Here is a 20581-nt window from a genome sequence, read left to right on the forward strand (position 1 = left end):
CTGTTTTCTGTTACAGCGTGGTGTGTTGTGAACCCTTATTTATTTAGTGGTTGTATACATAGATATTAGTTGGTAAATATTATTTTGCTAATTAATTGAGCTTTAGTGTTGAATATTATTTGAGTGAGAACCCTTATTGTGTATTTGTGGTTTGACTTTCACACCTATAATTGGTTTGATTTATTATAACGGTGTTAAATACATTTTAATTGGTTTCGATCTTATTTTTGCGGATTTGTCGTGGTATTTGGATTTTAAATATGGTTGTGACTACGAGCACGACGTCTGTGCTAGGCGGTACGCCTATCACGTCTGCTATTGTTACAACTAGTTCTGGGGTTAGCTCCGAACTGTCGGTGATGACGACGTCGTCATTGTGGCCTGCGTCTTCGCCTGTTTGGCCGACTATTTCATCGGTCGTGGGTACGACGGTGACAACGTCTCTGACCTATTCCGCGCCAGCGACTATGTCCTTGGGGTCGCAGCCCCGGGACGGTCGCGTGGGTTGGATATATGACCTCTCGAAAGGGGAGCTCATGAGGACGATGGACCAGTATGGTTTGGTGACCACTGGGACTGCTGCAGAATTACGGCAGAGATTCTCGTCGTTTTGGAAGCAGCGGAATGCCCGTCGGTACAGCGATGACAGGCTGTGTACGGCTGGGGCTGCTGCACCGACATATGTACCGCCGGCTACTACAACTGTGGGACTTCCTGACCCCCCGAGAACCGTACCTCAGGTACTGGGTAGTACTGATTCGGGCCAAATAGAGATAGTGGAACGTAGCAGGGAGTTAGAGGCGGTCAAAGAGATTCTTGGGTTGTCTTTGGAGACTGATACCCGGACTCTTCGAGAATATCTGGCATCGGTGGTGCGACAGGCGAGAGGCTCGCCGAGTAATGAGGTCGGTTATGGGTTCGAAAGACCTGCCAACCCTACGTCCCCTGTTGTGGCTGCTCCCATGCCTACCTTTGGGTTACCAAGTAGACCCGAGGGATGGCAGCGACCTAGTGATCATTCGGAGAGACCAGTCCGTCCTTCTAGCGTGGAGGTGCCACGTGGATCGGATATGCTCTCGAATGAGGCCAGCAGGGTGGAGCCGAAGAATTGCTCCAAGATATGTGACATTGTCCGAAAGTGGGGTTTGAAGTTTGATGGACGTAGAGACCCTGTGTCATTCCTGGAGCGTCTTGAAGAGCTGATGGTCTCGTACTCTATATCGTCGGAGGACCTGCTCAGAGCGCTGCCGGAGCTGTTGCAAGGCTCAGCGCTTCTATGGTACAGGAATTGCAAGGAGCTCCTGTATTCCTTTGAAGCTTTCCGGCGTCAGTTTGAAATCCAGTTCTTCCCACCAGGATATTGGAGGAACTTGGATGAGGAGATCCGGAAAAGGACACAGGGTGAAGGCGAGCACTTCCGGGACTACGTTGTTGCCATAAGTACCTTGCTTAGGCGTAGTGGTACGTTGTCAGAGCATGGTAGATTGGACTTGATCTACAACAACATGCGACCAGAGTACAAACTCATGGTGCGACGGCGGGACTTCCGCAATCTGGCCGAGATGGTTGAGTTAGCCGAAGATTACGAGGCCTATCTGCGAGAGAAGGCGGCCTTTAGACCTCCTCCTTCTCCGAACGTAGCGCTGGTTTTGGAAACCGCCTACACACCCAAAAAGAAGGTGGAGAAGCGTGCCAAAACTGCCGCCGTCGAGAAGCGGAGTTTCGAGAGACCATCTCCGGAAGCCGAGTCGCGTGGACGGGTAGCTTTGAAGTCGGATCGGGTCCACGGTCAACGGCCCGTGACAGCAGCTAGAGCGCCTGAGGGTCCAAAGGGGACGGTGAAATGTTTTAGGTGCCAGGACATTGGTCACTTTGCCCGAGAATGTGGTGAACCAAGGACCGTCTCCTGTTATGGGTGTGGCAAACCTGGTTTGACGGTAGTCAGTGTGGATGTCGGGCGGGAAACGGCAGGCCAGCCCAGACATCAGGAGGTCAACTGGGCAAGGCCACCGACAACGAACGACCTCAGAAGAGTGGTCCGAGTGGCTCGGAAAACTAAACAGCCTGGTTGGTGGAGTAGACGAGGACCGGCTAACTTTGGACTCTAGGCCCTTTGTTGAAGTTGTGCTGATGGGCAGCGTTTTCGTGGCGTTACTGGACACTGGGTCCGTCATCAACTTGGTTGGGCGAGGAGTCGCCGAACATCTTCAACGCCAGGGGATAGAGCCATGTAAGAAGGCCACTCCTCTAAGGATGGCAGATGGGTCACGGTCGAGGGCCGAGTGTTCGTTTCGGCTAGCAGGAGAAGCTGCGGGAAGACGGTGGATGGGAGATGCCTTGTATGTCCCCACTCTCACCATAGACATGATTCTGGGTATGGATGTTATCCGAGACCTCGGATTGGGGACATGTGGGACAGAGGTAGTAAGAATGGGCGTGGGTGATGACTGTTCTGGTCAAGTGGGCCGCATGGACAGTGTCAAAATTAGTGACGAAGACCCCGAAGGCCCTTGCAATGGAAATCCCCGTCTGATTCCTGATGCCAAATCTTTCAGTACCATGTTGGCTGGTAGTGGCTAGTAAAAGAGTTTTTCTTTGTTTGAGTTTGAGACCTGTGGTGTAGAATTCACCATTGGGTTAGGGGCTGGAGTATTTTGTTTTGGCCGGAGTTCAAAGATTTTTTTTTCTTTTTGGCCGTTTTCTTTTTTTTCATCCCGATGTAAGTGGGGGATGTAACGAGTTATTTTTCCTAGGGGGGTAAATATTTGCTATTTGGCCGCGCACCTATTGTTGGCATCAGCAAGCGGCGGTGGCGAAGCAAGCGAGCGCCCTTTGACCCGGCTTATCAGTGCCGATAAGCCTGGGATATCCTAGTTTCTCAGGATAGCCTAGGACGGACATTCTAGTGGTGGATCTCGGACAGTCAAGAAGTGAGTGATTTGGGAGACGAGTGGCGTGTACGTTGGTGTGACTGGTGAGACTGGTGGACAATGAGTGTCGGTGTAGAGTTGGGTATTAAGACCCACTACTGGTGAGTGGACGACATTCTTTTGATTTTGGTTAAGGAGCCGATATTATTAGTTTGATAATATTATTATCTGATTTTATTGCGAGGGTTAGAGTTGTAACCGTGCTGGTCAAAGCCTGACGGTAGTTAGGATTTATATTAGTCAGGAATAATATTAAAGTGTATTCCTGACGGTTCTGGGCAGGTGCTAGAGCGCAAATAATATAATTTAATCGACTGTAGTAGATATTATTTTGCGTTGTACCTAGAGTTAGTTATATTACTAATAACTCTGAGGCCCGACAAACCTAGGCTGCACGATTTAGCGTGCGTAGTTGGAAACACGTGGCCAGTAGGCTAGTAGCTAATATTATTAGCCGATTAACAGAAGCCCAGCTAAGTAACATAAAGTTGGTAGTAGCAGTAGTAGGGTTGTTATTGTTTATTCATTTGATTATTTTAATTTAACCTGAACAGCTTGCTTAGTAATCCAACACGTTAGCTTGGTAGCTTGGTAGCTTGGATAGCGGAGTACCGGCTATCAGATAATATATTTATCTAGTGTTTGGAACGTATTTAATATTTATTTATCTGTTACTAAGTAGCTCAATAATTTAATAGTAGTGCGATTGCCATTTAGCTTTGCTTGTTTGGCTTGGTATTTATTGAGACCAGCTACTAGTGGTGTAGTCACTCTACCTATAGTGCACTTGTATTGTTATCTGGTATTATTATTGAGTAAACTGTTTGGTTGTTAGCTTGGGCCATAGAGTTGTGTATTGGATTATAGTGGCCTAGTAGACCCCGCCTGGTGATAACACGCGTTGTGGTTTTTATTGGCAAGTCGTCGTGTAACTCACCGTGTTTTAGGCACTCTGGGCTTAACTATTGGATAGTTAGGACGAAGCCCGAGTTGCGTAGTCAGCAACGACCCCCTAGGAGTGTGGAGAATCGGCGTAGGCCTGGTAGTGATTATTGCACGTTTGTTTTGGTGACTTGTTTTTGACTTGTTCACAGTGCCCGTGTATGAGCCAGTCCTATACCGGTTAGACCCGGCTATTGGCCTAGTGGTTTCCCTGACCTTATCGCAGACCCTGGAACTTTACCCAGCCATCGTAGGCTGAGCTATCCCCGGCAAACGGTTGCGACGACTGCACTTTTAATATTTATTTTTTTTCCAGTGCAGAAGGTAGCGTCGCAACACTATGAGAACTGTCAAAGTAGGATTTTTTACAGTAATGTTTATGTTTTTAATAACATAATTAATACATAATTTGTGATATTGTGTGAATGTTTGATAATTTACTTTTTTATATTGTTCAGGTCCAGAGTTAGAACACAGAATGGCTACGGTAGATGTGTAATACTATACTGTATATACTATACTATATCTGTAATACTACAGCATACCGTAAATATAAAGAACCGAATTCTCTCAAGCCCCCCATTGCAAACGCAAATCTAGAGTAAACTACAACGTTAATTGTTAAAGTTTTGATAGTGTATGGATTTTTAACTAACCAAGTTTACATTAAATCATAAAGCTTTCAGCAACATAGCTTGTGATGACTGATGAACAGATAATAACAAATCAATAAAAAAATATCTGAATGAGTTTATAATTGGCTAGGCGTTATTTAAATAAATATAGGCGACTGTGAGCAAATATTTTTTCTCTTTTAATTGATTAATATGTTAACACTCATTTTTAGGCATAGAAAAAATATTTAATCGAAAATCCTCCAGCAAATTTGTAATTTGATGTACATACCATAAAATTGTCATACAATAAGTTGTACATGGGCTACATCAGCTGACAGTAGATTTTTGATGGTCTGTAACTGGATCCTGGTTTTTCATTGGACAAAACACTCACTTTTAAACTACTGAGGACGATTTTATTGAAGAATTTCGTTCGATAGATACAAAACACTTATAAAACATAGGAATTCTTGTACAATTATTTCGATTCAAAACAAATTTAAACATGTTGTTAGAAAATATTTCTTTCATAAGATATTACAACTTTTCCCTCATATTGGATATGGAAGAATAATGAGCAACAGATCAGAATGTTCACCAACTGCCGTAGCTACCACCACCGCCGCTACCACCGCTGCCGATACCACTGCTGCCGCTCCCACCGCTGCGTTTAGCCCCTGCAATACATATAAAATGTCAAATATTTACTATATTTAATAAATCAATTTAGCTGTAAAATTACACTATAGACAACTTGTAGCTTATCCCATTCTTTTCTCAATCTATCACCTGGTAAATCCACAAGTCCGTATAAAGTGCAACTACCTTCAACATGGTTAAACATTGTGAAAGTCTAAGTATTCGTATTCCAAATATAAAAAAATGTAGCTAAATAGTACAGTGTAACTTGAAACTAAGACATTGTGGGCAATATATCGTATTTTAACTGAGAAAAATATGCGCATCTATATAAAATTAACTGTACTATGTAAAGAAAATGTAATAGCATATTCTTATACTCTGGTTGTGTCATAAGCTTTGCATGGGGGTTAGGAAGTAGATTTGGTTCTTAAAATGAATATATCAATTTTATTTATATGTACTGTAGAAAACTGTCATGAAAAATGGAATCTCAATAAATTTATTGCAAAACTAAAACTGTACAAATATATAAATTACATTTTGGATACTCAATACTGAAGTAGACATACCATCTAAGGTTTGTAGATCAATTACACTGTAGCCTATTTTCTTATTAGAGCTTTAGTACTATTTAACATTATATTTTCTCCCTTAAGCTTTCAGTTTCAATAAGTTATAGAATGGATATAGCAATAGGTGATCATTTTGGTGTTGTTTAAACGTTGGCGTGTTTATAAATCGGTAATTTAAATCAGTACACTGTGTCAATGTCTTAATTAAAGTTAACTTCTATTCTAAAACTTCCAACAAATTTATTAGATGGAGTGTCTACTACTATCATTACCTCAAAGTTAACAAGCAGTCTTAGTTTTCATTACTGAAGTAAATAATTTCAATACAGACCTGGTCCTCTATTTGCTCCAAGGAGAAAGTAGTTGGATTTAGCACCAGGGATGTTGGCTTCGTAGCCGTATCTGTCGTCAGTGTCTACAATGTTGAATCCATATCTGCCATCTGATCCTTCAGAACCACCGAAACCTCTTCCTTGATTACCAAAGCCTCCCCCTCCGTTACCCTGACCTTTTCCTTGGCCTCCAAAACCACCTCCTTGGCCTCCAAAACCTCCACTTTGACCACCGAAACTCCCCCCTTGCCCTCCATGTCCACCGTTTCCACCTTGCCCTGGAAGATAGCCTCCACCTCCCCCTCCTTGGAACTGGCCACCCCCTGGAATTGGCTCTTGGTGGGAAACTCCCACCAAAACCATCACTAGGGCTGCAATACACTGAAAAAGAAAATATTTAGATTTTCAGGATTCATTATGAAACAACACTCTTTGCAAAAGCAATTTAGGTTATGGTATTTTTGACTATAAATAAAAATAGATTTCCATCAACTTGTTTAAGCCGGAAAGAGCTTTACAGTAAAAATGAACGTATCTAGTTGAGTCGATCCACCCACAGAGTGCACTAAAGGCCATTATGCAACCTTTTTACCAAGCCACAAAAACTGATAGGTCATCTCTTGATTGTAACTATATTATCTTTCATATCACATGAACTATTACAGTAAAAAACTAAAGGATGAATAGTTATTTGTGTAACTAGTGTGCAATGTGACACTTTGCGCTCGTGTTACACACATTATATTTTTCCTACAGTTACTATAAAGCATGAATACTAGAAAAATACCGGTATGTATCATAAACTTAAACAAATGACGTTTTTGACCCGAAAGTAAACAAAACCCCTATTCTAATAGCATTAATTAACATATGGTTTTGTTTAATTTCGGGCCAAAAACGTCATTTGTTTATGTTTATGGTCCATCATACCGGGGTTTTTCTAGTATTCGTCCTATAAAGCATAGAAATAATTAGTCTTTCAAACACTAAACAACACGTTTTAGGTTAGGTTAAATCCAAGCGTTGAACGAAATGGAAACACTGCACCAGCTGATCGTAGTCGTAGGTAGTATCATTGACTATTGGATACTAATAGTCAAAGGTAGTATTTTGCCAACTTATTTTGAAGCGTACACGTATTACGTGCCTAATAAACAGTGTTGGGGAAGCTAATTTTTCGCTAAGACTTTTCCAAAGACGTTTCTTTTATTCCACGCACATTAGGTAAATGTAAAATTAATATCAACAAAATGTTTTTGAACAAACACTCAAACAACAAAATGTCAGTGTTGTATTTAACATTACTTGGAAAACAACTTATTCCTAAGATTATATTTAATTTGTTGGCATCATAAACCTAACATTACAACAACACAACCAAAATAGTTGGGTGTTCGTTCATATTTAGTACGTTGTATTAATAGTCAAAGTTAGTACTTATTTGTAAATTATTGCATTATTTATATTTTTAAGCATCGTATATGTAAATTTCATTGAGTTCAAAGGACATACAACCAAACTATTTTGAAAAGCTAATTTTATTTCTTAATTGTACATTCATTTATAGATATGTCTTATATCAACAATTAAAAACACTAAAACTGTAAAACGATTATTTAAAAATATTTTTTTGTGTTACAGAGCCTAGCCTACTGAAACTGGAATTTATTGCCTTTCTTTATTTTTAATGTTAAAAGCGAAATTATTCATGCATTTAAAAAAATAAACATAACTCTTAACAATCCAATTTTGACAGTTCTCATTGCCTATCACAGTATTTTGTTGATGCTTAGTTCAAATTAGCTGTTTTCATAAATGCAAAAAAATAATAGTGCTGCACCCTGTTGGTAAATCCCATAACTTTTTAATACTTTTGCATATCATAGAACAAACTTTTTAGTTGGAACAGCTGACTAAATTCTTTAATTCCCTTTAAATATGAATACTCATAAGGTTAACATACTCTTAACTACAGAGCCACTGGGGCGGAGCCCGAACGGACTTTTGAGATAAGAATATGCCTATATGTTAATCGGGAATATGAACTATCGTCATGCCAGATTTTAGCCCAATCCGTCCATTAGTTAATGCGTGATTGAACTTCAAACAAACAAACAAACAAACAAACACACAAACTTTCATATTTATAATATTACTAGTGGAACCCCGTCCCGTCGAAATCGACGGTTAATCTTGAGGTTTTATGTAAATTCAGCTAACTGCGTTGGATAGAATGAAGTCATTAAAATCTTAGTTATATGAAGGGAGGATAAGCAATAATAAGTATGACGATTGTGTTCCCTAAAAAACGTGATTGATGAATTCGTTTAACACAATATTTTCTACCTTTCTTTTTATCGGCTTTAGGTTGCCCAAAAGGTTTTTTAGGAGTCTTATAATTGTTTCTTCATGAGTTTGTTTCATACCAAAGCCACTTTCACTATATGGGAGAATGAGTTCATATAATTAGTCTATCATGTTACGGAAAGAGTCAATATTTATTACTAACCACTAATTCCATCTGCTTTAGGAAAATCATTCAGATTGTATCCGGATTTATAAGTAAATTCCTTTTGCACAATTTGAAACATACTTATAGTAAAAGTTACTATAAATATATGCAGACTGGGACGGTGGTGTCGTCCAATCAAACTACTAGGAGGTCACGAATTGTGGATATTTATAGGCATGCACTGTGGATGCGACTTGTGAGTACTACGACTATCCGCAGTATTATCCTGATAATTACTGTCGAAAACCAGTAGATTTACTGTTAAACTCTTTGTCCGCAGTACTATCCTGATATTAGACCAATTTGTTAATACCAAGGCAAAAATGTGGTTCTGATTCCACTACTAGGTCCCTTAGTTGCCATTATTAGCTATATTAGCTAATAATACCATTATTAGCATATGGGCAATTAATTAACAGCTGTGTCTAAGGAATATGTCGGCCTACGTCACTAACAAGACTAAAAGATCGCGCTACTCATCCTACACTCATCTGCATCCATAACATGGCTTTAAATACCTACTTTGTATGGTCGCCATTTCAATGAAAAGTATTAAAAAGTATTAAAAGGAGGCCATAGTAAATTGAAGCGTTCGTGTTATTTGTAAGTATTATTTTTGTATGTGTGGTTATTTTATGTAACACTAGCTGTAACCCGCGGGCTTTGCCCCGTTTAACTTCTTAATTTTCAAGATTATCTCGTTCGCATGGCTCAATCACGTCCTGGTTGAAGTTAGTTCGCTACGCTCACTCACCTTTAGGTTGGAGCTCGTTCGCTACGCTCACTCACCTTTAGGTTGGAGCTCGTTCGCTGCGCTCACTTGCCTTCAGGTTAGCTCGTTCGCTACGCTAACTCGCCTCCAGGTTGAAGTTCGTTCGCTACGCTCACTCACCTTTTGGTTGCAAATTAGCTGTTGTCATAAATGTAAAAGAAATAATAGTGCTGCACCCTGTTGGTAATCCTTGTAACTTTAATGCTATTGAACATCATAGAACAGAACCAACTTAACAGCTGTTAAGATTCAATAATTCCATTTCTCATAAGGTTAACATGGGAAACTCCAGAGCCACTGGGGCGGAGCCCGAAAGGATTTTTGAAATAAGAATATGCCTATATGTTAATCGGGAATGTGAGCTATCATCATGCCAAATTTCAGCCCAATCCGACCAGTATTTTTCGAGTTTACTTTTCCCATACACACATACACACATACAGCAACCACCTCTTTTAGCGAATTTCCCATATAGGGAATAAGCTATTACCGTAGTACTCATGGTAAGACCTGGACGCGGGACCGATTTTTTTTTTCATTTTGAGGTCCCTAGAGGCCAAAAACACCATCCGTTCAAATTCATATATATATATACTAAATTTATATATATATATATATATATATATATATATATATATATATATATATGTGTGTGTCCGTTAGCACGATAACTCGAGCAAAAATGATCCGATTTTGATGAAATTTGGTACAAACGTGTAAACCTATGTTTATTCGAACGAGTTCGCGATCCAGCATGATCGGACCATGGGAACGGGGGTTTACGGGGGGTTTTATGGGGTAAAAATAGGTTTTTCCCATTTTTGACCCAAAAAACATAAAATTTAGCAATTTCTTTCCAAACCATTTTGTAGAGCTTAAAAAAACAAATAATTTAGTATATTGAAGCGTTATTATGCGCCTAATGGTTACGGAGAAAATTCCAAAAAATTTTAAATTTAAAATTCCCATGTTATTCTTATGGAGAATAAGTAAATTGTTGTAGTTTGCTTGTTTATGAACATATTTTGATCAAATTTGGAAAATGTTTTTATTTCTTACTAACTATTAACGTTTTACAAAAAAAAAAAAAAAAAAACAGTTTCACCCTCCCTGATGCAGCAAACCTAATTACTAGTTAAACTAATTCTATTTAAATAGAGAATAAATGTTATATTTTTAAGTAGACATTTCAGTGTAAATCCAATCAGTCATATGGAAATTCGCTTAGTCTGCAGGTTTGCTGCGGCGGGGGTATTTTATAATAGTATAGATAGATTAATAACAATCAATGATTTCTTATACACTACAGATAGTTGTAGGATTCGGGATTTCCACAATTTGCTTCCAATATGTAAAAAAATGAATGTACATAAATGAGCGTATCTTATAAACATAAAATATAGGTTTAAACATACAATATTGTCATAGGTGCACCAGTACCACTTTTATGTACTCCCAGGTAGCCTAAGTGCTCATGAGTTAACAAACATAGACTTATATTAAGATAACTTATAGTTGAATTTCATTTCTAGATTTGTAAAACCAAATACGGCATTTTACGTTTGCCCGCGTTTGCCACGATTACTAGATAATGTGGCAACGTAGTTCCAAGTGACTGTATTATTTTGTATTTATTTGTTTTGAAGGAATACACTCATTATTTCATTATTTAATTTTCAAAGAACCAGCATTGTCTCCTTTACGTTCTGATCCCGTTGTAAGCACTGGTATAGTGACTGGTAAAAAATCCTAAAAACAATATTGTTATTTACTGTTCCACAAATTTTATTAGAATTTTGCCAGGAGACCGAACTTTGCTCGGATTGAAATAGACATTTATTAGATGTTTAACGTAAAATCACAAAAATATAAATCCTCAAACGAAAATAAAATAAACGTTTTTTTTTGTTTTCCGTAAACGCGCTTGTTTTAGTGTATGAGATTGCCAATTTAGTACATCGATGTTAGTTTGCCCAGTTACCGCTAGGTGTCACTAGTAGTCACGTTCGCCACAGTCCGTCTAGTCACCGCTAGGTAACGCTGATATCCAATTTTCAATCCACTATCTGTTGTTGAGACATTTTATCCATAATTCTAATTGCCTTTAGTACAATAGACAAAATTTATATTTACTAAGAAATTATCATGTAATTTATTAATGACATTTCAAATTTTTTTTCATTTAAAAAAACCTCTGGCAATTAGGTAAATCAGCCGTTTTGGTTTACGACTCTCGCAGTGATTTTTGAGTAGCTTTTACATCACACCCCCCTTGGCCTCAAGGATAACTTTATTAAGATTATCATTATTTTATTTTAAATAATTATTTGAAAAGCCGAAAGTCGAACTTCATACTTGTGAGGTCGATGATTGGCTTATTAACTTAAATCAATCAACGAGACCTTCCCCATCGGAACACCCCCACCACCGTGCCGTGCCGAACGCTTACGCATCATCTGTCTACAATATTAAAACGAAACAGTGTTTTTTTATTTCACAATTCTGAATCAACCACTCGACGGATTTTCGTGTTGAAAGAAAGATAATTTTGAGAACTAGGGAATGTCGAAGCCATAATTTTAGTTTATAGTCCCAGTTTTTTAGAAATTAATTTTTAAAAAGTCTAGCAGCCGACGCTAAAATTCTAAACTAGCTTTTGGCATAAAATAATTTGCTTAACAAAACAGCTGTAAACATTCGGCTTTTGTGTCACAAATTCAGCATTTGGATAAAAATGTAAAGACATACTTAGGGTTGACTTATTTATACTATATGTAATGCTAATCATTGATACGTTCAATCACAGATAATATAGCCCCTACTAGTAGGGGTTATATTATCTGTGGTTCAATTCATCTGTAAGAGGATGACAGATTAATTAAATATACATGGTAAAATACTAGGATGTTCAAATTATTTTTAAAGCAATCTTCGTAATCTTCGATTTGTTTTAGAGCAATATAATTTGTTTTAACTAACAGCTTGTTAAATATAAACTATGGAACTATGAGGTTATTTTATTTACTCTTATTTTGTCATTGATTATAGGAAATAAGTAATGTTAGTAGAGATATTTAGACCACAGTTTAAAATAGTTTAGACCAAAATCAATTAAACCACAGTACAAATCGAGGCTCTGTACTCGAGTCTTAATAAAAAAGGATAACTGCAAATTATTTTACTGCTCCACTTTTCAAGGAAATATTAGAAAAATAACAATGTTTACATGTTTTAATTCTTCATGGTAGCTTTTTGTTTACAATTAATGTTTGTCTGCTTTAACTTTGTTTGGATTAGGCCCGGAAATATTGATGTTATAAAAAGAAGATCAAGAATAATCAGGAATCACGATTTTAAATTACCACCCCAACCTCAGCCGGGTTTTATACAGAGATAAACAGATGGATGACATAGATTGAACACAACGTCAACATTGACCTAGGATACTGCAATTAGACAAACCATCCTTTTATGAAATCGTGTTCAGTTGTGGTTACGTTTGGGGGTGCATATATCAGCGCCCCCAAACGTGAAAATATCACTTTTATTTCAACTATAAATATATTGTAGTTTAAATTAACTAATATAGGAAATTACTATGTAGCCTACATTTATTCAATGAGGCTGGGTAATTATCAAGGATAGAACTGATGACGGTATGGATAATAAACATTGACAATTACGTAATTAGCTTTACTGCGTGTTTACTTTTTATATTCCTGCTACATGTGACCAGTTCTTTTTTTCAAATAATGAATGTTATTTGAACCAAACAGCTGTTTCAAAACAAACTGTTATTGTTTTTAGTTTTCTTTGTTTACACTTTTTTATTTAGCAATTAATGCAGTGAAATTGATATAAAGGATAGGTGTGACGATTAGTTTTGATGTTAGGACACCAAAGTTAAATTATGTGTACTGTGAATTTTATTGGATATTATCGTTTTATTTTAGGTCGTTTCATTCAGACCTATTGGAAATTGAGTATAGTAGTTGTATTGTGGTGATAATAATTATGGAAGAGGCAGGTATGCTATGGAAGGTTGTATCGTTGACTAGGTGTATACACTTCTCAATTGACTATTACCAATGAATACAAACCACTATTACTCTCTCTACTGTAGGCTACTTATAATCAGTGTGCGTCTGTGCTAATCAGCCGCAAATCTCACTTCAACGCTTTTTACATCATAATAATTGCAGAATTGCTGTTTTATTGTAAAATTATCGGATTTAAAATTCATATCGTATAGGCCTATGATGGAATAAAAACATATTTGGTCACACAACATTTGTTTACAAGATGATTTTTCACATTAAACTGCAAGAAACTTTGTCTTTATATGTGTAAACTAGCTGATCTGAATTGTACACGGTTTTAACTGACTACTGAATTCCCGTACGTAGGACGAGCTAACACCTCGTATATTTGGTAAAATCAAACATTTTAGGAGTATATTTTCTAGATTTGATAAGGATCCAGCCACTTTCTTAGCTTTTCTGAATTTCGTTGGAACTTTTATATGGTTACGTTAAAATTTTTGTCAACAGAACCTAGGTAGATACCGTGCATAGCCAAACTGAAAGCGGCAAATTGTTTTCACTATCACTGCACGATCGATGGGGAGCGAGCTAGTGTAGTGATTAGAGCACGGGACTTCGGTCCGTGAGGTCCCGGATTCCAATCCCGCCAAATCACCAATGGATGTTATTTTAGTGATAATGCCGCAACCCCTAGGTCTAGCCTGAAGTAATGTGAAAAACAATCCCGGGCTCGTGCCTAGCGTCCTAGGACCAAGAAAAATCACTGCACGATCTCACGAACACTGTCGCTGTCAAAAATTAGCGTAGCGAACGAGCTAACCTGAAGGCAAGTGAGCGCAGCGAACGAGCTCCAACCTAAAGGTGAGTGAGCGTAGCGAACGAGCTCCAACCTAAAGGTGAGTGAGCGTAGCGAACAAACTTCAACCAGGACGTGATTGAGGCATGCGAACGAGATAATCTTGAAAATTAAGAAGTTAAACGGGGCAAAGCCCGCGGGTTACAGCTAGTAAAATTATAAATGTCTCAAATTAAATTTTAGATTTTTTAAACCTATCCAAACTAACCAATCTTGCTGATAATGAAAAAGTCGAATGAACGTTTACTAATATAAAAAAAATTCTGTTCATAAAATAAAATTATAAATGTCTTAAATTTTAACGTTCCGTCGTTCCGTTCGGGAAGGTTTCGTCTTCAAAATAGTAGGCCTACGGTACTAAACTTGTCTGTCATTGTCACCCAGTGAGAAAAAAAATGAGGAGCAGTCTCTGTCTGTAAGGTCTAGTTACAGCATAGTGGGTAAAATTCTTACCGCGAACTTTTGAGTTGCACAACCTGAGTTGTGGAGTTGAATAAATCAAAGATGGAATTAAACGCATCTTATTTGCGATTGTGAATTTAATCAGAACAAATTAAATTATAACCTAGAGTGTACTAGTGTACTGGTTGGAATTTTACCCCCTGTCAAGATATAGAATTTGGCGAGGATAAATATTTTTGTAAGTAAAGGTGTTTTTATAGAAAGACGTCCACTATTATTTACCGCTGTTTATTAAAGGCAAATTAAATTTGTAAACAAAATATCAAAATAATTCAAAACACGTATAAACTTAAATGTCTCTACTGTTTCCATAAAAAAAATCCCTAAAACAATAATTAATTGTGATAGCCTTAAGACTGGAGTCTGCAGGAGTCAATAGTTTTGCATTGTTGTTGACCATCGGATCAGATTCCAGGTTATGGTCCAGCGATTGCGGTATGGTCCAGCGATTGCAGCACAAAGAGGTAAGTATAAACCAAAAGTGACACATTGGAAAAGCGAGTTTAGCTACATCTGTAAGTTAAAGATCTTCCAAGATCGCAGCAACACATCCACGATCACCCACTGCAGTTGTGATTTTTTACTTTGCACTTTACACGAATGTCCTTCTTCAAGTGTCAATGAGTGTAAACGTTTTTTGTAAGCTATTGGTGACGATGATTAAAAAATGTAAGTTTCCCAGCACTATACAACACTGATTCACGGTCTTTTCCCCGGTTATCAAAACTCAACAACAATCGTTGAACTTGAAATTAATTAAACCGGTTAAGGTACAACGTTTTTAATCTCACTTGGTTTGGATGTGCTTATAAAACTTAATCGGAAATGGTTGCGGTATTTGTAAACAGTATTTAATGTAAACATATCAGTGACAGCTAGCTAGAAGTGAGAACTAATCCAAAGAGCTGATCATTATTTCATAAAATGTAATAGTAAACATTGGAAGAAAATTTGACAAAAATCGAACAAAATTGGGGCTTTGATGGTTCTATAGTTTGTCTTCAAAGAAGAGAGGCCATGTTTTTATAGCCAAAGACACTCTCACCAATCCAGTAAATACAGAAAAATGATTTGAACCTTGATCGGTACTCTAGTTTTTTAGGAGTAGGCCGCGTAAAATGACATTTTGGCGTCACAGACAGAATGACAGAAAGACAAAGAGACAGACAGAAATTGAGATAAGACTCGTTTCGGCTTTCGCAGGCTATGAAACGTAAAAATAACCAAAAAATGCATGATTCTACTCAATGTACAGACAAAACTGTAATTTTATTTATATAGATGATAAGACCTTTCAAATAAGATGTCATACGTCAAAATCGGTTACGCGGTTTCCGTGATTGTTATTATAATTGGCTGAGCGGCCATTTTGATGACGTCACTGCCGTGACCTTATTATTTTAAAGCTTGCCTCTCGGTTGATTTTCACTCTTTTACATGTATTTAGCCGATTCCCAAAGTATGGTGCTGGTGTCCGGAAGTGAAAGATTTTTACACTTGTTCCACGCACTATGAAGCAAAGGTTTATAGACCAGCTTTCTCATTATTTTAATACTTAATGTTGGTTTCCATTAAAACGCAAGTTGAAAATATCGATAAAATAAAGAAACTAAATTGATTAGGCCTACTAATTTCCCTGTCAATCACTTGCAAGCATTCAATAGCTTCTCTCGTCACCGGTAACGTTTAAACATCGTCTGCATCTAGCGATTTTATTTTATCTGACAGTAATCATAGAGTATCAAATGAAGGAAATGAGAGCCAAAAATGTGGATAACACTCAGATAATGGCCTTCATGTCCACGCAACGTTGTAATAGGTAATGAAACGGCTGCGACCAGCTGTATGAAGCCAAGAAAGTAGGCCTAATGTTCTTGAAAATTTTAGTTTGAAAGAGGTTGTTTCACGTAAGGATGTGATAAAAATCACTATCTCAATCAATGTTAATGTAGCGAGAAAAGTAGCTAAAATTCCGCTACAACTACTTTAAAAATGTAGCTAGTTACGGCTAAAGCTACAAAATCTTAAAAGTAGTGTAGCTACAGCTAACGCTACATAAAAAGTAGCGCGCTACTGTAGCGTCACTACTTGTAGCGCGCTACTTCCCAACACTGCTAATAAAAGCACATTGTTTTTTGTTGTTCAGTTGGAATACTGGAGTGCGGCAAAGACATGAGTGCGTCAAAAGTAAAATGAGTGTGGCAAAAGTAAGTAAATGCAGCAATTAGCTACTTTGAGTGCTATAATCAGTACAAAAAAAGCCCACTTTGTCAGGTAACTGTAGAAAAATATAATTTCTGATTCGAGCACACACTTTGTGAGTGGCCTATGTCCTTTTTGGATGAAATAATTGTCTAACAGCTGGTCCAAATGGATAGAATGTTTACATCAGAGCCCATAAATAAATTATAATACAATTCTACTAGAAATATCTTTGATTTTTTCCATCATGCGTTTTTACACTTAATATTCTTAAAAATGGTTAAAAGGTTTTATATTTATACATCTAAAAACTGCAAGCACTTTAGATAGGTCAAGACCCCCCACCCTTCCATCAAATATGCTATACATTTATAGCTGTCCCGATTCAAATAACAAACAAAAATCCTTAACGTATTGAAATAAGAGACATGATTCGTTTATTTTGTTTTTTTTTAGAATGAATGAACTTATTATTTTTAATTTAATTTATTCAACCAATTTCAGAAAAGCCTTTAGTAATGGATAATATTTTCCAATACTGTAGGCCTACTGTTGGATGTGTGTTTGGTATGGTTCTTTTGCCACCTTACATCACAAACTAAGGAGTTGGAATGCTCAGTTACGATTTTTTTGAAAAGGCACCATGTCAAAATATTGTTATCTAATATCTTACATTAAGTTTAAGCACGTCTTCTTGGTATTCCAAGAGGCTCTCATTTAAGCATATGTGCCAAATTTTGAGATTAATGTTTGTTTAACTAAAACTCACTGAAAAAGCCTTTCATGATCTAACTGTATGTGACATTTTTAATTATTTTTGGCTATGCAAAGATCCAAGAGATCGTTGTGCAAAAAAAAATTAAAAATTGCTTGGTCCATACTATTATATAAAAATACTGTTTTGAGAATCTCTGATTCTTTTAAATACTACTCTTTAAAAATAGAGAAATATATTAATTTTGTATGGTTAGGCCTACAATACTAAATACTATAAAAAAATACAAATTACCCTTACAACACTTGTTCCAAAAGCAATGAACATTAGAATTTATTTTTCTTAAATCTGGTCTTCAAGCTACCGTAAAACATAAAACAAATACTATTTTCTTTAACAAAATTTAAAACTTATGTAAAGGCTTGGATTGGAGAAGGTGTTTTACTCTTTAGGAGATTGTTGGGAAAATCAATAATGATATTCTTTTGTTATACCTATTTAACAAATGCTGTACTGTTTTATGATGTTGTTGTTACAGTCGAAGCGAGGTTCGAAGGTTGGTACGAACCTCTGTAAAATGAATTATGTAAAACGAAGGTGAATTTGTTTAGACCCCCTTGAAACTTTCATAAAGGTCAATGGTAAAACACCTTTATACAACGTAGTAATTAGGTCGAAAACCTCCATAAGACGAATTTGTTTGTGACATGGGCTAGGACTAATTAACCTCTATGCAACGAATTTTCTTAGCACAAAACCTCTACAAGACGAATGCAACCTCTATAAGATGAATTTCTCATGATATTAGCTTCCGTTTGTTTTTAACACTACTGTACGTACAGTACTATGGAGTACGTAGTTTACAAAACAAACCGAAGCTTTTCTAAACATGAACCCCACTCATCCCTCTTCCTTTTTCAATCAGTGTTTGGCACGAGGAGAAACCTCTATAAGACAACTAAGCAGTAAATAACCTCGATAAAACAAACCCCCTTATTAAGAATACCTCGATAATACGAATTTCCCCCCTACCCCTTGAAATTCATCTTATAGAGGTTCGACTGAATTACTATTACTTTTACAATAATTAAAATACAGTAATTGTTATTGTGCTTACAAAATCTGAAGCCTTGATTAAACCAAGTTAACTATTCACTTGCTATTTATTTATGACCAATAAGTCATATTGATGCACATATTTGATGTATTATTAAATTATTTTTTAGTAAATAAACCCTAGATAATATGTTATCTTCCTTCTTCACTAATAAGTCAAGTCTTTTTGGAGGATTTACTCATCGTGATGACTTTCTACTATCTACGTCTTTAACTCCATTTCCAGCTTTTACACACGAACCTACCGATTGATAACAATAAAATTCATGTATGCTTACAACTCATTGTTGTACGTCCATAAGAATAATTTGAATCTGCCTAAAAACCTCTAAATCTCTTCAATTCTTGGTAATAAACCTTCCTCCACTAAACCAGAAAAATAGTCAGTACCATGATCTTTAATAAAAATATTATTTTAACATTTTCCCACTAAAAATGTCATACCAATTAACTGTGTAGAATAATTTAAAATAAATCACAATCCATAAAACCTTGACACTACTATGATCATCTCAAACTAAAACAGTATTTTTGTAATTTCAACCGTTATCTAAATTAGTCATAGTTAAAACATTATTATCCCTTAGACAAAACTCCCTCTACGTACCAGGACTGGAGAGTACATGATGGTAGATTCACTATCACTGATGAACCTGAGGAGTTGTTGCTATATATACAGAAGATTGTCAATGAGCTGGTTTTTAACCTCCAGAAGGCCTTGGGCAGAAGACAGCATCCTGGTGGAGGATACTTCAGACAGACATCAAAGAGATGGGACGTCAAATCTCAAATGAATACCTTTAGTCTCAATGGCTACTGATCATAAAAAATGTGAGTCAAGATACTTAAGTGTTTGTTGGAAGGCTGAAATATAGGGTCCATATTTATAATGTTTTGTATTTTTGTTAACTCTATTAGGAATATTAGTAACTACACTTATGTAACTATATTAGTAACTTGTGAGTGAGTGTTTATTTTTTGTATATCTACAACTGTGGAGTGTAAAATATATTTGGAAGGGAACGGTCCAAACCCTGGTCTTGTCTAAAGGCAATCTTTTGTTGAATTGCATCATTGAGTGGTTGCCCAATAACAAATGGCATCGGTGTACAGAATTGATCTTATACAGGGATATTTTATTCTTAAAATAAAATATTTATTTTATTTTATGTTACATAGACATAGCCTGTAACAATGCTGTTGTTGATTGGCCAAATAAATTCATTGTATTCATTGTATTCATTGTATCTTGCTTGGAATCGAACCAGCAAACTTCAGATCTGAAGGTCAGCACTGTAACCACTCGGCTATGTACAATTTAGCTTAACTCAAAACGTATCTTTCAACTTTGCATGTGTTCCCAAACGGGACACGGTGTCAAAGATTTTAATTTCGGTGCCATTCGGTACTACATACTACTTTTATTTTGCTCCTTTAATTAGAGTAGTTAAATGTATTGATTGGTTAGAGTGTCAAAGAGCAAGCAACGACGCTCAATAGCTTTGTGATGGGAATGGTTCAATGTTTCTGCAGGCACAGGGAATAAATTGTTCATTAACACTGATGGTACTAAGTGGCACGTAGCAACGATAAAGGAGTGTGACTTGTTGATTTACTCAACGCATAATATGAAATATCATTAATTGAAAGTTAATTAATTGAACTTTGATTACATCAGCATAGTATGTATTAACGTTAAAAGCTAAACTGTATGCCTACCATCCTAAATATCGTTTTTCATTAGTGGATATTAGACGATGTTTTATATTCCGATATTTTCAGACTTCAAAGCTGCCCAATAATTATACATTTTTTCTATTGATTTCGTCCAAGTTTAAGGTTGATTCGTACTGTTACTTAAATTTAAT

The 20581-nt window shown here is 36.7% G+C and overlaps 1 protein-coding gene across 1 annotated transcript; it reads right to left on the bottom strand.

The window, feature by feature from the left end:
- Positions 1 to 4883: 4883 nt before the first annotated feature.
- LOC128986379 (uncharacterized) lies at positions 4884 to 19379 on the bottom strand. Its single transcript, XM_054406730.1, has 3 exons — positions 19321 to 19379; positions 6035 to 6416; positions 4884 to 5166 (listed from the first exon to the last, which is right to left on the bottom strand). The coding sequence occupies exons 1-3, from the start codon at positions 19336 to 19338 to the stop codon at positions 5084 to 5086; spliced, it is 483 nt and encodes a 160-aa protein (XP_054262705.1). The 5' UTR covers positions 19339 to 19379; the 3' UTR covers positions 4884 to 5083.
- Between the last annotated feature and the right edge of the window lie 1202 nt (positions 19380 to 20581).

This window comes from Macrosteles quadrilineatus, unplaced genomic scaffold (assembly GCF_028750875.1).
Source record: "Macrosteles quadrilineatus isolate MER2022 unplaced genomic scaffold, UCM_ALF_1.0 Scaffold_2__2_contigs__length_208266976, whole genome shotgun sequence".
Taxonomy (NCBI): domain Eukaryota; kingdom Metazoa; phylum Arthropoda; class Insecta; order Hemiptera; family Cicadellidae; genus Macrosteles; species Macrosteles quadrilineatus.

Bases quoted from the DNA above. Each gene is read 5' to 3' on its own strand.
- LOC128986379 (XM_054406730.1), bottom strand. The intron at 5,167-6,034 runs GTCTGTATTGAA...TATGTATTGCAG, and splicing joins TGGAGCAAATAGAGGACCAG to GGGCTAAACGCAGCGGTGGG.